The sequence below is a fragment of the Hoplias malabaricus genome, chromosome 2 (assembly GCF_029633855.1).
Source record: "Hoplias malabaricus isolate fHopMal1 chromosome 2, fHopMal1.hap1, whole genome shotgun sequence".
Classification (NCBI taxonomy): Eukaryota; Metazoa; Chordata; class Actinopteri; order Characiformes; family Erythrinidae; genus Hoplias; species Hoplias malabaricus.
Genome location: NC_089801.1, coordinates 75,695,302 through 75,709,869, shown reverse-complemented (window position 1 = coordinate 75,709,869; position 14,568 = coordinate 75,695,302). Strand labels below are relative to the sequence as shown.

The following is a 14,568-nucleotide window of genomic DNA, read 5'->3' as shown; positions in this document are numbered from 1 at the left end:
GCCATGTCATCCGCTGTTGTTAGTCCACTATGTTATAAGTCCAAAGTCAATTCAGGCATCTACCAAGAAATGTTAGAGCAATTGGTCTAATATAATATTCTAATATTCTGAGATAACGACTTTGGGGTTTTTATTGGCTATAAGCCATAATCATCAACATTTAAGGAAATAAATCCTGGAAATAGATCACTCTGTAATGAATCTATATAATATGAGTTTCACTTTTTGAAATAAATTACTGAATTTAATTAACTTTATAAATTCTAATTTATTGAGATGCACCTGTATCTGTCAGGTGGTCATGCACATCACCTTATAATGTGAAGGCATAGTTCATAGTTGTCACCTGTTTCAGAGCTTCTTTGTATCATCGGACTGTTCTGTATGCTAGGAACAGCATAGAGCCTAGAGTAGCTATGGTGTGGGCAGAGCTCAAGCCAGCAAGCATTGGACATATTTTTGTAAACAAAATTATATTTATTTGCCTGTCTATTTGCAAAGTCCACATGATGTTGGAATCAGCATGGTGCTTATTTCCCAAGATAGATAAAATGGTTTATGTCTATCCTTCACAACTCTACCAGCGGTGAGCAGTACTTAGAGACTAGCCCAGAGATCTTTCACCCTTCCATGTTTATGCAAAATCAAAGGTCCACACCTTAAGTTTTACTGGTTAAAGCTCAATTTCTGTCTGCGTGAAACAAGGCTTTCTGACATGCAGTCATTCTTAAAAAAAGGGAAATTTTTTAGGAGTGTTCCCCTCGTTGCTGCAGTAACAAGAGTGTAGATTTCTGAACAGTTCAGTGACTGAGAACTTCAAACCAAATTACCAAAACCACAAATTACCACAGATGCTGTGTAAAATGTAAATTATGGTCAAAATTAAGTTAGAATTAAAACAGAAAATTAATTTAGAAAACTAAAATTAACTCATTTACAATTGATGGCAGTAATATGTCTATAAAAAAAATGTAGGAAAGCAACAAAAGACTGGAAAAGTAAGTGATACTAATAAAAAAAACAGCTGGAGGAGCAGTTTGCACGTGACTGGGTTTTAAAAGAGGATTTTAGAAATCTGTTAGAAGCAAAGATGGGCAGCGGTTTACAAATCTGTGAGAAACTGTGTCTAAATATTGTGGAACAATATCAGAAAAATGCACTTCAACGTAAAATTAAGTTGCTGTCCCAACTTTTTTTGCAATGTGTTGCTGCCATTGAGTTTTAAATGAGTTTTTTAAATGAAATTTTAAACATTTAATATGTGATCTATTTTCTTTTGTGAATAAAATAAATCTACGTTCTTTGGAATTGGGGTTCATACATTTTTATCCAAACTGCAGATAGTAGTAGGGTTACACTTAACATGGAAAATAAATGTAAAATCTGTGTGCTAACACACCTTAGCCTCTGAGCATGGCCTTTACAGCACACTTCCTGCCTGGAAACCAGTCATGTGACACACATACACACACACACATAGCAACTTGGGCTAATAGACATTGCCTTGTCATCTACTGGGGCATAAATAGTGCCCATAGCCAACTTTCTGTGCACTAATGGCCTTAAAGGAAAACCTCATCTCTACCTTCTGCATATGTATTGATTACCGTGGACAATAATTTCTTTATACACAGAAAACATCACAAACTCCCAGTTGCTGAGTGCACTTCTCTGAGCATATCATAGATATTGTTTAATGTGTCTTCTGGACTGAAGAGAATTTGCCTCACTTGTCTGCAGTAACAACATTTACTTTTCTGGGAAGGTTTTAAGCTAGATATGGAATAACTTCTGTGAAGATTTGATGGCATTTAGCCACAACAACAGTAAGGCCAGCTACTATTGTTGGATGTTCTGTATTAGGTGGTATTCTATCACTCCACTTCTAAAAGTTGCATGATGATTTATGTTTGATGTTTGGCATTGAACATAATGACAATAAGCTCGGGTGCATCAGTTATTATATCCCTTTGATTTCATGCTTTTCAGTGGAGAAAATGCAAGTTGTGCAAGCACACTTAATGAACATCAAAGTGGTTATCACGATATGATTTTTTTAAACATATTGTCCACCCATTGAGCCAGTTACTTCTACTATTGACTTCTGCTGTAAATGTACTTTGAATCAATAGGTTTCTCTTCCTACCAGAAAGGTGTTAAAAATTGCCTGTGGTAATCAACCATATGCTTTATCATCAGTGGTTGGAAATGGCTGAAGTACTTCTTTGTCATGGCTAAATGTATAATGCTGTTTAAGATTCCATCCATCCATTATCTGTAAGTGCTTATCCAATTCAGGGTCCAGAAAAGTAATTTGCAACTCAAGTTGTTTATTTTTGTGGCACTTTTCAGTCTGGGTACTTTCATACAGTTAGCGCTCTCCTGAATATGGCGTCAGTTCCACCTAAAGTAATGTGATTCATGAACACATTAGACTCATTTTGAGTGCAAAAACAGATAGGAGAGCTAGCAAATGGTGAGGAAATATGCTCAGAATAATGCCTCATGAATCATAGCCTCTTTGTTTTAATCTTTAGGAGTTTTTAGACCTAGGCATTTTTAAAGTCATGAACCTGTGTGGAGGTTGTTGCAGATAGAGTATTCAGTCTGTGTCCTTGAAGGAACTATCCTAAGGAGAATGACCAGCTAACCCAAGAAAGCAGAAAAAAAGACTACTTTTAACTACTAGGAAACTTTAAAGTATAACAAAACATAAGAATGTGGTGCTCTCTTACCTAGTGTGTCATATCAGAGTTCCTATATGCTGCATATACATTAGTCCTCTAACTGTTGAGCATTTCCCTAGGTTTAAAAGCTGCTAATGTCTGACAGGTTCAACTGGATAGACTGCAAGCTAGCGCTCCATCTAAAAATAATTAGCTACTGCAGTCATAAAATTGTTCTTACGGTCTTCACAGCTTTATCAGCAGCAGTGGAAGTCTAAATTGGCCAAGTATTCAAAGAAATGTGCAAAGTGTGCCAAAAAGAACTGGCAGCAATCACAACTCTAGTATGTCAGCACCATGCCATTGACAAGGGGATTTGAATTACAATTGTGAACGTTGTTGAAGCACACTTCATCTATAAAATAAGTCTTTAAATCTGGACCTTGGATCCAGGTTTCAGGTCAGGATTTTACAATGGCCGGCAGGTGTGACATTATAGCTGGCCGGTCAGGTGCATTAGCAAAATCCTGGCCTGGAACCTATCCAGAATTAAAGACCAATGCTAGGGAGTATAGATAAGATTAGTTTACTATTTTTAAAGTTAGAATATAGTTTTTTGTTTAACACATATACACTTTGGCCAAATTTAATAAATAAACAATAAATGTGCAATATTTGACATTGTTTTCATGACCATTTAATGGCGTCTTCTTTTTTATTTTTGTCCATCCAGGTCGAGATATAATTGATTGGCTGATTCAGAAGTTTTCCATCAGTGAAGAAGGTGAGGAGCGCACATGTATGTCCATGTGCATATGTGTACAGTATTTGTGTTTGTAGTTTTGCACGTGCCCATGCTGGTTGCTATGGCCTGTTTCCAGCAAGCATCCCTGCAGAGATGATTTTGGTTCTTAGGGATTCTTCCAACACACATACACATGAAGTAGCCTGTTGTCTTCTACAAAGTCCTTATGCCTGGATCAGAATACACGATATTTTTGTCTTTCACAATGTCGGATTAGAGCTATAAATTCGTGAAATACTACACTTGACACGGAGCATTCTTCCTTCGCATCATTGCTTGAGTTCAGAATTTCTCAGGGAGGTGGGAACTGTCGATCATGGCTACAGAAGCACTGTATGTGTTGCTGGCAGTTTTGTGTTCCAGAAAGAAGAAGAAAACACAATTTTGGACCCATTCCTGTGTGTTTCGAGGAGGAGAGAATAGACTGTCGTTCTGCAGAGAGAACTTGAGGTGACGTGAAAACTTGTCAAGAGCATTCCCTCAGTTTTGTTTTTCCATCTGACAGCTGCACCAGCAGCCTCCCTCTTTCTCTTCTCTGTGTTTACATATACACGCCAGACAGCACTCTGTCCTCCTATTGGCCATTGTCAAGGAACATGTCAAGGAACTGTCAGACTAGGCGAAACGATCCAAAAAATTCTAACATGCTAGACTTTTTCGTAGTGGGGCATCCCAGACGCCACATCGCTGATCTTTGATTATGTCACACTACACAACCGTTACACGCCCCTGACGGTCAAATTCGTTTCCAACTTTGGACATTTGTCGGATACGACAAAATCTGGCTACATTCGTGCAGTCTGATCCTGGCATTAGACTACATGTTGACATGTAGTGATGATATTTTCTTACTCCACTGGAACGTCCACTCAGCTCATCCCAGAAGTATTTGGATAGTGCCCGTTTACTCCAGAGACTCATAGAGCTCATTTACTACCCTGATAGCCCAGACATATTATTGAGCATGCAGCTATTCTACAGCAATTTTATAGGGAGTAAATATCCGTTTGTATATAGAGGGGGTTTAGTGTAAAGAACCTGGATTTGACATAAATAGGAGGTGTCTCCCAACCTTAAGACCTTAATTTTAAATGAAGGTTAATCCTCATTTCTTACAAAGGCCGTTCTGTATGTGCAGTTTATTTTTTAAAATTTACTTTATTCAGTTTCTCTTAATGCAAACAAATAGCAATTGTTCAGTAACAAAATACAGAAAAATGACATATGTTCCCAGTAGAATATTGTAATATTAACACACATGCTTTTAAAACTGCAAAATTTATATATTATAAGTATTATGTTATGAATGAAGTGATGCAAGTAACAGAACATTTCGATTATCAGAACTGGGCAGCAGGGATTTTTGTTTAGGGCAATTTTCTGTTTGGCATTTGCAATCCAAATGTCATTCACTCTTACAATGGAATTTTAAAGATACAGCCACATACTGTTTTTCACTGGCAAAAATATTTATGCATTATTTATAAAGAAACAAGTAAAGTGTAAGCACGGATACGTTCAATTTAGCTTAAAAAAATCAAGGAAACCATTTGTCTTAAATTTTTTAAGTAACGTGTAATGAAAACTGAATTAGAATTAACTTAAAACATTAACTTATTACAACTAAAATACAAGTTGACATTTTTTTTTTATACCCTTTGGTATGCTCAATAATCCTATGAAGGGGCACACGCTGAGCATGCTGGGAGCTCTCTTGTGAGTTCTCGAGCCCCTTCTACATTTGGTGCCTCCACAATACCAAAACAAGATTGTCCCTGCATGCAAACAGCAACAAGTAACCACAAGTAAAAAATACAGGGTGAATAAATGCCAGTTACATTGAGCAAAACAAATGGCTCCTAAAAGTTTTGCCTCACTCACTAACAGCAAGCTGAAAAAGTAGAGGGCTTACATGTAAACACTGTCCTCTGTAGAATTAAATCAACCCTTTAAATCCATAAATTTTTTAAATTGTTGTTTATTAAAATTAAAACTATTAACACATTAAAATGTGTACTCAACTGAGTACAGTATACTTACATTTTCTAGTAAAGCAAAAAATAACTTAAATAAATAGTACATTGTACTTAAACGGTTTAATTTTATATAAAATCCAGGCTTACAGTGTATTATAATGTGTAAATGTGTGAGAATGCAACAACCTTTGTTGGGAGGTTTTAGAGTGGTGTATTTTGTATAGGAGTGTTATGGAAGAGCAGTCTGAATGTGGAAATATTGGCTGTGTTTTTGTGCACCCCTGTTGTGCTCTGTAAGCCTAAGTAAACATCTAGGGCATCACTCAGGTGTATGGGTCGTAAACAAGACTCCAGAGACTTCCACAATGACTTAATGTGTTCCAGTAAAGAGAGCGTGTGTGATTAAGAGCTGAGCGGTGTTGTTTATTTTTATGTAGAGAAGCACATGGTTTATTTTCAATTAAGTGTCACATGCAGAAGTTTGTATGCCTTTTTAGTTTTTAATGACGTGTAGCATTGACGTTCTTAGTGAAAATTAGTTACTACATCCTGTAAGAAAAAGCCTGTAGATGTGTTAATTTATTTTCCCATAGAAAAGCATAAAAAAAAACCATGTATCTCATACCATATATATAAATATAAATATAAGACATTTTTTAAATTTGAATGTAAGATAATGTAAAGAGATTTTATTACAAGGTTTTTAGGGCATTCCCATTTTTCCTTTTATTGCAACATTTGCACTTAATGTAAAAAGCAGCCGATGTGTTCAAATGACACAGAAATAGAAAATATTGTGATACCATTTTTAAATTTGGACAATAACACAATTTTATCAGGGTTAGTAAAACATTGGTATATAACTATGCATTTTGAAGATACATGGGCTGGTACTTGTTGAATCATGTGTAACATAGATACACATCATTCTAGCTGTATTCATTATGTATTGACTAAGGTAATGACCAATATTTTTATTAAGACTGCAGTTAAACAAGACCTTATCCTGACTACAGACATTTCAAATGAAGCAGGAAAGAAATGCACAATAAAAACATCTAGGAATGTATCATAAGATCCATTCATTCATTGTCTGTAACACTTATCCAGTTCAGGTTCACGGTGGGTCCAGAGCGCAAGGCGGGAATACACCCTGGAGGGGGCACCAGTCTTTCATAGGGCACCAGACACACATTCACACCTACGGACACTTTTGAGTCACCAATCAACCTACCAATGTGTGTTTTTGGACCGTGGGAGGAAACCGGAGCACCCGGAGGAAACCCACGCGGACACGGAGAGAACACACCACACTCCTCACAGACAGTCACCCGGAGGAAACCCACGCAGACACAGGGAGAACACACCAACTCCTCACAGACGGTCACCCGGAGGAAACCCACGCGGACACGGAGAGAACACACCACACTCCTCACAGACAGTCACCCGGAGGAAACCCACGCAGACACAGGGAGAACACACCACACTCCTCACAGACAGTCACCCGGAGGAAACCCACGCAGACACAGGGAGAACACACCAACTCCTCACAGACAGTCACCCGGAGGAAACCCACGCGGACACGGAGAGAACACACCACACTCCTCACAGACAGTCACCCGAAGGAAACCCACGCAGACACAGGGAGAACACACCACACTCCTCACAGACAGTCACCCGGAGGAAACCCACACAGACACAGGGAGAACACACCAACTCCTCACAGACAGTCACACGGAGCGGGAATCAAACCCATAACCTCCAGGTCCCGGGAGCTGTGTGACTGTGACACTACTCCGACACTACCTGCTGCACCTACTGTGCTGCCCAGCTTAAGATCCAATGTTTGATCAAAATTTCACACCAGTATTTCATGACATATTTAAACATAAGTCATGTGTATTCCTCTGCATTTTTCAAGCAAGGAATATTTAGTCCCAGTTTTTAATTTATGTTTAGGTATTTGCACTGATATATTATCTATGCCAGAAATGTACATAAAAAATATCACATTGCAAGCCACAATTATCATATCAGTGCATTAATAAGAAATGCAAGTGATAACTTAGGCTTAGCTGTGACTTACTGCTAAATTCCCAGGGTCAGTAGTAGTGTTGTTTGGATGTAATAAAGTATCTTTATTTTTGTTTGTGTGTCTTCAGAGGCATTACATATAGGAAACCTCTTGGTGAAATATGGATACATTTATCCACTAAAGGAGCCTCGCAACCTGTGTTTGAAACAAGATGAGACACCATATCGTTTCCAGGTAATGACCTCAAACACCCTTCTTGCTGCTGGTTTTAGTGTTAGAGTTTTACTTTTTTAGACTTTACTATGTTGTATTTGAAAGGAAATGAAATAAAACCCAATCCTGAACAACTAAAAAATATAGGGCTTGCTATATTTTAAAATTGTTAAATATTAAGCCTTGTAAATACAAACCCCATTGAAAAAAAATGCAAAATATAAATAATAAAAAAAGAGTTGTGCAAATCAAACCTATATTTAGTTGACATTACTACAAAGACAATACTTTAAATGTTAAAATCTAGAAAGTTTATTGTCTTTTTTTTTTTTTTAATGTTTGCCGATTTGTATTAGATGCCAGCAACACATTTCAAGAAATTTGTGACATGGGCATGTTTACCACTGTGTTAAATTACCTTTACTTTTAGAAACATTCTGTAAATGTTTGGGAACTGAAGAGAACAACTGTTGTATTTTTGAAAGTGAAATGTTTTCCCATTCTTGCTTGTTGTAAGATTTCTGTTGCAGCAGCTCAGGTCTCCATTATAGTGTTTTTCATTTTATAATTCACCAAATGTTTTTCAGTGGATGACAGGTCAGGGCTATTTGAGTACCTGGACTCTTTTACTAAGGAACCATGCTGTTGTAATCCATGCTGAATGTGGACTGGACTTGCCTTACTGAAATAAGCAAGGACTTCCCAGAAAAGTGTTTTGTCTGTATGGCAGCATGTTGCTCCATATCTATATATCGTTTAGCATTAACGGTGCTTTTACATTATACACTAATGCACCCCATACCATAACGAATTGGCTTTTTTTACTGTGTGCTTATAATAATCTGCATGGTTTCTCTCGTCTTTAGTCTGGAGGATGCAGCATACATGATTTACAAAAAGTAAAATTTAGATTTTTCTGACCACAGTCCAGAACAGAAGAGGTGGTAGTGTTACCTCTTTACATCTTTATCTTCCTTGCATTTGTGAGTCCTAACTTGCATTTGTTGATGCAGCAACAAACTGTGTTCACAGAAAATGTTTAGGAAATATTTCTGAGCTTATGCAGTGATTTCCAATACAGAAACTTATCTGTTTTTAATTTAGTGGTACCTTATGGTCAGAAGATCACAGCCATGTCAATTTTGTCCCTTGAATTTAGAGGTTTCCCTGGATTCTTTGAATCTTTTAAAGATTCTATAGTACTAATACACTCTAGATGATGAAATCTCCAAGTTCTTTACTATTTTAAGTTGAGAAACAATATTCTTGAATTGTTGCACCATCTGCACGCATATTCATGAACAGTGGTGAACACCTCCCCACCTTTCAGAAGAAACTCTCAGAAAGGTGCTCTTTTTAAACCCAATTATTTCACTGACCTGTTGCTAATTAAACCTACGTTGTTTTTTGTAGCATTACACAACATTACCAGTCTTTTATTGCACCGTCTCAACATTTTGGAGTGTGTTGCTTGGGTTTCTTTGATTTGTACATCATTGCATTTCTTTTACATTTTGCCCAGCGTACCATCTTTCTTTAGGTAATGGACTTTGGGAAAATATTTCAGTATTATTCAAAAGGTAAATTGTATGGTAACTGTGCTAATTATGCTCAGAATATATCTGCTAATTCATACTTCATTACACACCTGACACATATACATCAACTCTCTTTCCATTCATTTCCCCAGACACCATATTACTGGATTTCAACCCGGTGGCCTGCTTCAGAGCTGGATTATGGTGAGTTTGGCAACTCACAAATAAATCACATTATATTTTCCTATACGTACAGTAAACAGCCCTGTCCAGTATCACAGAAGATGTGTACTTAACACAATGTCCGGCTCACTATATGGGCACTTGCTGAGAAATCAGTATTGCAAGATGCAGTTATTCTCTGAGCAAGGAACCAAAATGGTGCTGATTTCCAAGAGTCTGGCATTCCTTTATATGTATGTAATTGAGGTCAGTTGACCCCTTTCTTCTAGTCTATTCTAGGAACAAGCAATTAATTATATGAAGTGACTTTATAAAAGTGATTTCAGCAACTCACATTGCTGTTCAATATCACAAAACATAAGCTAATTCAAAATAGTGTAGATACCATGCTAATATAACATTCCATCATTTTCAGTCTGCTTTGCTTGCTAGTCTGCTTTTGTTTTCCAACTAAAGCAATTTATCTGGCCAAGAAGAACATTCGGAAACAAGGGGAACTGATAGAGTATGAGAAGGTATGTATGCTAAAATTATATTTTCAGCGCAGTCGTCCAGAGTACATTTACTGGACCATGTGTCAATTGGGACAATGTTTTCTCTTGCTTTACTCTTTTTCCTCTCTCTCTCTCTCTCTCTCTCTCTCTCTCTCTCTTTTCTAGGAGTGTTATAATGCTTTACATAAGAGGATCAATCACACCTGGGATTTTGTGGTGATGCAGGCGAGAGAGCAGCTTAGGTGAACCGACGTTTGCTTCTGGCATACAAACTCCATATCTACACACATTATTCCTGATCTGTTCATTATGTATGGAGGGACACTTCTCATTCCTGGAGAAGTGAATTCAAGACTGTAGCCAATCAAGTAATAACTGAAACACAAACATACACATTAGCAAATCAACATATACATGGTTTAATATCAGCAGTACCGAACACTCAGCATTATCAGTAGTATGACAGTGTTGATAGAGTCGTTGGGCATTATACTGTTTGTCCTTTGTTAATAAAGGACTGTGTTTTGGTTTGTATTTTTTATTTCAATCAGGGCATCCAAACAGCGGCGGAAGGCTGATCGTATTGTATTCGAGTGTCAGGAACAGGCCTACTGGTTAATTAACAGGCCTCCCGTAAGTACATAATTCATATGATATATAAATGTAATATATTTTGAGCATATTTACAGCATACAGTATTTAATCATCAATTAATTTGTTTACATTATTAAAAAAAATTAAATAAATAAAAAATAAAAGCAATTAAAAACAACGGTGGCGCAGCAGGTAGTGTCGCATTCACACAGCTCCAGGGACCTGGAGGTTGTGGGTTCGATTCCCACTCCGGGTGACTGTCTGTGAGGAGTTGGTGTGTTCTCTCAGTGTCTGCGTGGGTGTCCTCTGGGTGACTGTCTGTGAGTAGTGTGGTGTGTTCTCTCTGTGTCTACGTGGGTTTCCTCCCACAGTCAAAAAACACACGTTGGTAGGTGGATTGGCGACTCAGAAGTGTCCGTAGGTGTGAGTGTGTGTGTGTCTGTGTTGCCCTGTGAAGGACTGGCGCCCCCTCCAGGGTGTGTTCCTGCCTTGCGCCCAATGATTCCAGGTAGGCTCTGGTCCCACTGCGACCCTGAACTGGATAAGCACTTACAGATAATTTAATTAATTAATTAATTAAAAACATTTATTAAACTATAAAGTAGACAGACACCTCACTAACAAAATATAAAAAAATTCAGTATTTCATACATTCACTCTTTAGCATTTATTATAGCTTCCAACACAAAGTGCCCAATTCTGTTATATCAGCTAACAGAAGCCTGGAATAGTGATGAGGGATGAGAGAGATGATCTCTTGGACTTCCAGCTACAAATGGCTCTGGCATCACTGGAATTAATCTGATGATCTACTGAGTATAGGACTGGCATGAGATGGTGGGGGCTCCCAACATAGGTCTTTTAAAATCAGAGCTGAATTAATTATATTTGTGTTCTTACTTTTGTTTGTAAAAACAATAGGTCACTGATTTTGTTTTGTTTGTTGCACATTCCATGTTTTCACGTTTTTCATTTGGCAGCATGGCAGCAGCAGACAGCTTGCAGTCTTCTGCCAGTAATTACTGCTTTTTCCCAGCCATTTTTCACATTCTGTCTTAACCATGAACAGCTTATGCCTGAAAGCAAATGTCGGCACATGGTAACTGTTTGGTCCACCAAAGGTTCCCAAACAGGAGATGAATGTGGCTTGATAATTCCAGCTCAGACGTACTCTCTTTGCTCCACTTGCCACTGAAGCTTAAATAATGGACAACCCAAGCATGTGTAACCATACCACACTGTATTCAAGCAGTGTTTGGTTCACAGTGTGTATTGTCCTGCCAACCTCAAATAAAGGAAGAAAAAAAACAACAACAACATGCAAAAATACTTATTATGTTACCCCTAATATACATATACGTTTATACATATAACTTTTATTTAACTGACATTGTAGAAATAAAGAAAGCATTTTATTTGTTTTCAATGACAAAAAAATAAAAAACTATAGAATGTTACGCCTGCAACATATTTAAAAAGAAATTGTGCAGAGGGAAAATAAGACAGGAGTTATTGTTCGAGAAACTATCATGGTACAGTGATGGACATAGCTACATGGGCTCAGGAGTACTTTGGAAAATCATTGTAACTTAACAGTGCTGCTGAATCAAGAAATACAACCTGAAATTGTATTATACAAAGAAGAAGCCATATATTAATATTGTGCAGAAACACCAGCAAGTTCTCCGGGCCAAAGTCATCTGAAATGGACCAAAAGAAAATAAAAGGTTCATGTTTCAGCTTGTTTTTGGTGAAAATAGACATTGGATTCTACATGAAAAAGACCATCCAAATGGTTACTAACAACAGGTGCAAAGGCCACCTTCTGTGATGTCATGGTTGTCCATCAGTGCCTACTGCATGGGTATGGTGGTCACATTCATTACTGCAAAAAGGAGGATATCCCTTGCCAAAAAAACAAGACATCACAGCTTAATACTACCACACAAAAATAAAAAACCTACCTTCTATAATGTTTTGAGTAAATTTAACCTACATTTTTGTTTTTCTTACCAAAATGTATGCCCTAATTGTGATATTTTAATCCTGCACTCACTACCTCCAAAAGTTCGCTATTGGCCAGGAATGTGCTGTCCATATCATCAGCACACTATTCTGCAGTAGATTCATGATGATTCCTCTCATTTCTGCTCTGCTAACAACTAAAGAAATACATGGGCGAGGACTGAACTTCTATAGTAGCCCATAGGAAACCTACAATATCACATATTGCTGTTTATTCATTCATTCATTATCTGTAACTGCTTATCCAGTTCAGGGTCGCGGTGGATCCAGAGCCTACCTGGAATCATTGGGCGCAAGGCGGAAAAACTTTTGAGTCACTAATCCACCTACCAACGTGTGTTTTTATACTGCGGGAGGAAACCGGAGCACCCGGAGGAAACCCACGCACATATTTCTGTTAAACCAATTAAATATAAGGCACGTGACATGTGAATGAACCAATGACAAAAAATCTCAAACCAATTCAAAGGGAAACAATTGACTAGTTCACCCTAAAAAATGAGGAATATGAAGTTTCCGTCCAGGCATGGACAGAGGACTTGGAGCTGGAAAACTGGACATTCCGGCCTTAAGCTGGACATCTGGCCTCCCTATCAATGGGTGATCATGTGAAGGTTCAATTGATGCAGAATGTTGTACTGATATTTTGGAGAGACATATGCTGCCATCAAGACAATGTCTTATCCCAGGAACTCCATGTCTATTTCAACAGGAAAATGCCTGGCCTAATTCTGCATGAGTTACAACAGCGTGACTTCGCCTAAGTGTGTGTGCATGACTGGCCTGCCTGCAGTCAAGAACTGTCTTCTGTAGAAAATGTATGGCACATCATAAGAATCAGGAAAATCAGACCACAGTGACCACAGACTATAAGAATCTGAAGTCTTGTATACAGCACAACCGCAACACATTACAGCAATACCTTGACTTACAAGTTTAATTTGTTCTGTGATCGAATTCGTAACTCAATTTCCTCGTACATCATATTAAATTTACCAATTAAAATTAATCGAAATACTATTAATTTTTTCCAGCAGCATAAAATCCACAATTTTTTAAGTTTTTAAATACAAAGTTAACAAAGTTTTTAAATAAGAAAAATTTTATTTATAAATAAATAATGTATAATAATACATAATAAAAATAATGTAAAAAATAAACTGGTTCTACTAATTATATTTACTTTGGAGATGGTGGAGTTGGAGGAGATTGGCGGAGGATGTTAGGGGAGTCTTTCTTTTCTTGTTATATCGCTTAACGTTAAAATGATGCAAAAAACAGCGATACGACAGGCTTTCACGGCAAGAAAACAAGTGAACGGAACGCTCGCTGGGCTACCTAGTGGCAGGTGGCGTAAGTTCCCTCGCTTGTAAATCAGATCTTGGCTTGCATCTTAAAGCATAAAATTGTCAGAGAGATTGCTCGTATCTTTGAAAATTCGTAAGCTGATTTACTCGTAAGTCAAAGTTTCACTGTAAAAGAAAAGATGTGACCCAGTGGTAAACATGAATCTGTCCCAGATTTTTGGAGTATTTGCTGGTGTCATTTTTTAAATATGTTTACATTTAATAGAAATAAGCTCATAATTGGAAACACTGAAAATCTATTTGCCTGTTAAATAACAGTTCAAGTGAATATTATACATTATACACAAACATTAACTTACACTGGAAGCTAATGACATTTTCTTTTGTGTAAAATAGGTTTTTGTCAAATATAGAGAAGTCAGAAACTGCTAAAATTTGCATAAATTCCATGTGACTTTGCCTCCTCTAAAGGACGATCCATTTTATTTTCATATTTGAATTAACAAAACATTTATTTTGACCAATGGTGTGCAAACCTTCGCTTACAACGTTACAAAAATCAATATTATCTCATCATTTCTGTATAGTTAATATAAGATACACTGCAGCATGCACCAAACAAACACCAAACTGGGGATGGCGCCGGTTCAGACAATCCTACACATGCTCTTAATGTTTACGTGCAGCCTCAACTTATGAAATATTCACTGGGCCTGTTAAAAGCATCAGTTC

The 14,568-nt window shown here is 37.4% G+C and overlaps 1 protein-coding gene across 1 annotated transcript in view; it reads left to right on the top strand.

Moving 5' to 3' along the window:
* The window catches only part of rgs11 (regulator of G protein signaling 11), a 34,434-nt gene that overhangs the window by 8,769 nt on the left and 11,097 nt on the right, over positions 1-14,568 (top strand). The window contains 6 exon segments of the mRNA XM_066655813.1: positions 3,400-3,450; positions 7,610-7,716; positions 9,386-9,437; positions 9,873-9,931; positions 10,076-10,152; positions 10,462-10,543. Of these exon segments, the coding sequence (XP_066511910.1) occupies positions 3,400-3,450; positions 7,610-7,716; positions 9,386-9,437; positions 9,873-9,931; positions 10,076-10,152; positions 10,462-10,543 (428 nt within the window).